Genomic DNA, 6,704 nt, shown 5'->3' on the forward strand with positions numbered 1-6,704 from the left:
TTAACGAATTTCTTAATCATTTATTAAATCTTAAAAATAGATAAACAATATAAGTTTGATTTTTTTTTCTCTTAATATATCTACGATATTGTAATTAAATTAATGATATGTATTTTTTAAATTTCTATCAAAATAATAATGATCAGATTAAGAAGTATGGATGATAATGAAAACAATTGAAAGATATAATATTCATTATCTTATCGATTTATTAATAATAAATCTACTTTTATCGAATTAGAACCATTAATTAATAATAAAAAAAACCTAATATCCAATAATGTTTTGTTCATGCCTAAAATAACCGTATCATTTTATTATCGCATAAATTATGAAGAACAAAAAAAGAAAATAGCATCACCAAATGAACGAGAAACAATACATAATCGAATTATAACCAATAACATGACAACCAATCAAAACTAAATTACAACAACTTCATTCAAATATTTCCAAATCCACAAGAAGAAGAAAAAGAATATACATATATTTAAAATACATATGGTATGACACACTTGATGCTTTTAGGAAAATCTTCAAACTTATTTACATACCATTTTCTTGTCTCATAACTCCTTGCAATCAAGTACATGGAGTCGCCAAAAGTGCATGCAAAAGCCAGTGGTGTTTGGCTGATAAAAGATAATCCCACAAATATCATGATTTCAAATAGATAATGTGGGCAAATCACCAAATTAAAAAGTCCTCCATGAGGGATCTTGTATCCTTTATCTGTATCTTTTCTTAGTTTCGAAAGGAGATTGTGGTGATAAAAGTTGCCGAAGATTCCAACCATAAACATGATCAAACCGATGTACTTTAGATCAATGGAAGGATCCGGAAGCCCTAGGCTCAGGTAATGGACGACAATCATGCTTACAGCTGCTGCGAAATAAAAGATGGATATAAGAATGGTTGAGCCCAAAATCATCCCACCACTGTACTTGTGAACAAACAGAACCTGCAAATGTTATGAAAATCTTATGTGATTTGACTAGAACAAAATCAAATCGGAAGAGAGAAATGAATTAATTACCTCGAAATCTCTTTTGAAGAAATGAAAGGTAACTGCAAATTTGAGCAAAAGGAATCTGACACCACCGCCGGGGAAGACGAAGAAGGAAATAACGCCGGCGAGGAACGCCGGCGTGTAGAGAATCAAAAAACCTGTTCTGCTTGATAGCTTGATACCTTGTTTTTTGTCGGAATTACTAGAATTGGAGAATTTGGAATACTGGAGATGATTCCCGATCAACTCTGCAAAACCTAAGTAAACGGTTGACAGCAACGTCGCCACCGTCGTCGCTGTAACCCAAACCGACGGTTCATCGAACATGAAATTCTCCAGCACCGGGATCTTCATTTTCTATGTTGAAGGGTTTCGCTGCGTTTTTCGGTGTAAATGATGAATTAGCTCTGTTTGCGCATATATATATATATATATATATATATATATATATATATATATATATATATATATACGTGTGAACTCTAAAGTGTGTTTTTTTTTTGGTGTAAATGGGATTTGATTTTGTATGCAAAGTCGGTTGTGTTTGGGTGTATATTTTTACAAATTATTTGGCTCCGTGTTTTGACCAACCATTGCAAGTCTCAAAATCAAAATCGAATTTATCGCCCTACATATTAATTTTTATGAAAATTTAACATGGCTTTTAACGAAAATGTTCTATTAAAAGATTCGAAATAACGTCTCCATCCAAAAGTTAGTCGTGGGTTTAGTATATTCAAACAACTACGTTAAAACCCGTGGAACTTACGGGTGCTGTTTTTAAATTGAATTTAAAAATTAATTATTTAATAAAATATTATATCAATAATTCTGATAACTTATAAATTATAATATTGAATATTTAAATAATTTTTTTTATTGGTAATTATTTAATTACTAACTAAATGAGAAGTATTTAATTAGGAATGAAGATTTTTGAAAACTATTTTTTTTTTATTCATCATTCTAATTGGACATATGCAGATGATACAATACCAATGTGTGTAATGAAATTAACATAAAATACAACAATACGTAATTATAAAAAAATACAGTAATATGATGGATTAAGTGTGATTTCCTAAAATTGAATAAAACGACGTTACAAAAAAGTTGGCTACAAATTTCGAAAAACTTCCTTATAAACAACATTGGAAGTTTTATTTGTGAGTTTGTCATCTTTATCTAAAATTAATAATTTTAATCCCTCTCTACTCTGAACTCTAGATAAGGCAACATACAATTGTCCATGTGAAAAAACTGGATCTTTCAGAAACAGACCAACCTTTGACAACGATTGTCCTTGACTTTTGTTAATAGTCATTGCAAAACATACAACCAAAGGAAACTGTCTTCTTGTGAATTTGAAGGGAATCTTTTTTTCTGATGGAGTTAAAGACATTCTTGGAATAAAAGTCCGATTTCCAATATTAGTTCCAGTTATTATACGTGCCTCAATAACACGTTTGCCCAATGATAACACCTGTAGTCTTGTGCCATTACATAAGCCGTTTTTCTGATCAATATTTCTCAGTAACATTACTGGAACACCAATTTTTAAAACTAATTTATGATTTGGTAAACCGGATACTTTGAGTCCATTTAATACATCAGGAGAGTATAGATTTGCATCAAATTAATCATGGAAAATTCGGATTCACATATGCAGTCTGAACTTAAATATTCAACTTGATCTCCTGGAAACTTCTTAAGTAAACGGTCGTTTATTTCCTGGACAACTTCATTTTTTGGAGCAAGTATCGCTCTTTCTTGGAAATAATTTATATTGCTATAGTACTCTAAAATTGAAGGATATACAAACTCAATTAAGGAACCTATAGGATCATGTGAATCATTAATGAGAATATCATCCGGAATATCGATAATCGTTTCACCGTCGTTCGGACCACCAAGTTTTCCTTCTCCTATATCTAACAACCAATTTGCAAAATCTCTTATTTTTCCTATATCTGATTGATCCCTTCCAACAGTTAGCCTCATGTTTTTTGTTAATCTATGGACTTTGCAATGTTCCCATAAATATGAAGAACTCAAAGAAGCATTTACAATGTTCTGTCTACTGCCACCTGGCACAACAGGTGGAATTTGTCTAAAATCTCCTCCAAAGACAATAACTTTCCCTCCAAATGGAATATTTGAGATGGTTGAATTTACGCACCTTAATAAATCCTTCAAAGTTCGATCTAAAGCTTCAAATGCATGCTTATGGACCATAGGTGCTTCATCCCAAATTATCAAAGAGGTTTTCCTTATTAAGCTTGCCAACTCACCGTCTGGATTTATGTTACAAAAAGAATCCTCTGTAAGCTCAAATGGAATTATAAATCGAGAGTGTGCTGTTCTACCACCGGGCAATAATAAGGAAGCAATACCACTTGAAGCAACATTTAATACAATATTTCCTTCAGATCTAATTGTTGCAGATATTGTTTTCCATAAAAAAGTTTTACCCGTTCCACCATACCCGTAAACAAAGAAGACACCTCCTTTATTTTGTTGAATAGCACTCTTGATGTTTAGGAAAATGTTCCGTTGCTCATTTGTTAATGCAAGAAACATACGATCATAGTCATTCTTTATCACGGGAATGTCGTAATCTAGTTCCTCGGTGATAAGTCGATTGTTTGAAGAAGAAACGGATTCAACATCTGGGTATGGCATGTTTTTGAAGTTTTTGAGAGTAGAGTTGTTTCGAAGTAAAATTTGTTGTATTTCGAACAAAGTTAAGTTCTTAAGTTCATCTACTCCGAGAAACAATTCTGCACGAAAATATTAAATAATTAATAAAATACGTGGTTGATATTTAATAATTTCATTACTAATTATTTAATGGGTGTTGAAAAATAAAAATAAATTAATTTTAAAAAATAAGAAAAAATGTAATACCTGCTGACTTAAATCTTCGTCGTTGGCTATATAGAATTCCATCTGCCAAATATTCCCATGTATTTTCCCAAACGATCTCTGGTTTAGACATACTATTACACATCAACAATGTAGCAAATAAAAAGCGTAGATAAAAACCAGATCCAGAATGACTTGCTTCTTTAATTGCATCAATGTATTCCTTGTCATCATCTAATAGCCCGAGTGCATAACAGGCATCTCTAAAAGAAGAATGTGTTTCTCCATTTACCGTGCGAATTTCATCAAATGATGTTGGTCCTTTTACTTTATTTAAAAGAATCCTTAAGAAATATGCTTCACCTAGTTTAGGTGAAACTGAATGAATTCTACCGATGGCTTTTCCTACTTTCCTTCGCTTCCAAAATCGACCATTTAATATCCAAACAAACTTTGTAGGGAATTCAACATATGTGAGTTTTCGTGCTTCACTGTCGATTGCATTACACTCCATCCAAGCTGTGAACTTTGAAGCGGCAACAGAAGGTTTGTCAAGAACATCATCAATATCATCATCTTCGCCATATACAATCTGTTGTTGATTAGGAAGATGAAAAGCTAGTCTAACAACAGAAGGATATCTGCAATGAACATCATATCTAAAAATTCGCCATGATGCTTCACATGCTGATAAATATCTACAATCGTAATATTCAGCTATTTCATCGACCGCATCATTATTTTCACATTCATTGTTGGTTGGTACAACAGCAACTGTAGCTCTATCAGGACCCTTATTTATGTATTTAAACAAATACTTTATAGAAGATCCCTGATTGCACCATTCAATATTAATATGTGCCTGATATCTTTTCAATAGATATTTGTTGTATGGAACAACATTTCTATTATCCAACCTTACACCTGATTTTTCTACAAAATGACCATCATTTCTTCGCCTATATAACGGAAAACCATTCTGATCAACAGATGAATGATTAATGAATTGTTTTGGAAAGTTTTTAGAGCACTTTTTATCCACCATGCATGGACAATTCATATTTTCAGCTCCACATGGACCATGAATCATAAACTCATTTACAAGTGAATACAATTCAGGATCTTCAATTTTGTCTGGTATCTCTGCTGAAATTATTGGATCGATAAGTTCAACAGTTGGTAGCTTGTTGTCAGAATGCATGAATAGACATATATGACTATGCGGCAAACCTCTTTTTTGAAATTCAATGGTATAAACATCTGTAAAAGAATTTGACAAAAAATAAAAGAGAATGTGATTAGATATCAAAACATATTTAAAATATAATAATAAGATCAATGTTTTATAAAAAAATTAAAAATATAGTTTTAATTACATGCTTGAACTTTGCCGAAAATTTGATTCTCCCTTAAGTCTTTAATGAATGCATCAAGCTTGATCTTAAACAACCTACATAGTATATCAGGTCTGTCTTCTGGTTGAAGTGAAGTATCCTTAAGAAACCTTTTAATCTCAGGCCATTTGGGATTACACGTAAAGGTTATGAAGAAATCAGGATATCCAAACCATTTACATAGTGACATGGCATCCAAATAGTTTTGCAGCATATAACGTGCACCTCCGGTAAAGGATGAAGGTAATATGACACGTTGGCCGACATTCGAGATATCAGTCGTTCCTTGAGCTTTTTGGTTACGTAAATTTTCATAAGAATCACATCTAAGAACATGTTGTTGCCTACGTATGTAGTACATTCTCTCCGTTTCCATCATAGTATAGGCATCTACCAGAAATTATTGAAACAACCTTCTTGAATTAAGTATGAGAGAGAACGAATGATCTCTGTCTTGAATCCTATAAGCGAAATATTCTCTCATTGTACATTTCGCACGCTTGCTGTTGGTCGTAAATGACACACCTCTATGAAGAATGTCAACACTATAACCATCATCCCCATATGGAAATAGCAATGGATATTGGAGAGGAAGGTACGAAGGATGCAATTCACTGATACGTTGTAGACAACCATTTTTTTTTTGAACGACGATATCCCTCTTTTCGATTGAATCCGAAATGTCACCAATTATTAAAGCAGCAACCTCAAAAGCAGTCGGTAGGTTATATGTTCTTCCATCTTGCTCCCTTCTCCCGATAAGTCGTAATTTCATATCAACTTCTGGATTTTTTTGAAAAGTATCTCTTACCATTCTATAAGATCTAACCAAGACATTATTTGAATCCAACATCACCTTAATATCTTTAACAATATCACTATCAATTGATGTTGATTGATCTTTGTCACCACTAAAATAAATAAATTTATACATAATATTAGTAATATATACATAATATATATATATATATATATATATATATATAATAGATTATGAATAAGAAGTTTGAGAAAATACCGAAAACATCTTTGTCTATTTGTAATTTCGTTGTCAGTGTCATAAATGTATAACTGAGAGAATTTTGGTTCCGATCCTTTTGCTGGCAAAAGACTTCCAATACTATGATAATTTTGACCACCCAATCTGAAAATGTAAGGAGCGTTTCCTCTATTGATTGAAGAGTCAATTTTACCACCCATCCACGTGAAAGAAAACATTGAATTGTAACGTCGAATGTTTTTCATGAAGTGTTTGCTTTTTGAATCCATATTTCGAAACATTCTTTCATAAGTAGGGGGTGCATTCTTTAAGTCTGGAAGTTGAACTTTGCCGTAACCACAACATAATGAATAATCCGTGTTCCCATTTTCTTTACCTCTAATGGATTCATTTCTCCATAACTTTGCACGACATGTTTGACATACAACATCTTGAT

The 6,704-nt window shown here is 32.2% G+C and overlaps 2 protein-coding genes across 2 annotated transcripts; both read right to left on the bottom strand.

Moving 5' to 3' along the window:
• Positions 1-296: 296 nt before the first annotated feature.
• On the bottom strand, positions 297-1,419 carry LOC145016521 (uncharacterized). Its single transcript, XM_078974809.1, has 2 exons — positions 1,037-1,419; positions 297-961 (listed from the first exon to the last, which is right to left on the bottom strand). Exons 1-2 carry the CDS (start codon positions 1,361-1,363, stop codon positions 491-493), a joined length of 798 nt encoding a protein of 265 aa, XP_078830935.1. The 5' UTR covers positions 1,364-1,419; the 3' UTR covers positions 297-490.
• A 1,192-nt stretch (positions 1,420-2,611) lies between these two features.
• LOC145016279 (uncharacterized) lies at positions 2,612-5,644 on the bottom strand. Its single transcript, XM_078974652.1, has 4 exons — positions 5,251-5,644; positions 3,917-5,134; positions 3,301-3,789; positions 2,612-3,096 (listed from the first exon to the last, which is right to left on the bottom strand). Exons 1-4 carry the CDS (start codon positions 5,642-5,644, stop codon positions 2,612-2,614), a joined length of 2,586 nt encoding a protein of 861 aa, XP_078830778.1.
• Between the last annotated feature and the right edge of the window lie 1,060 nt (positions 5,645-6,704).

Source organism: Lactuca saligna, chromosome 9 (assembly GCF_052625555.1).
Source record: "Lactuca saligna cultivar CGN05327 chromosome 9, ASM5262555v1, whole genome shotgun sequence".
Classification (NCBI taxonomy): domain Eukaryota; kingdom Viridiplantae; phylum Streptophyta; class Magnoliopsida; order Asterales; family Asteraceae; genus Lactuca; species Lactuca saligna.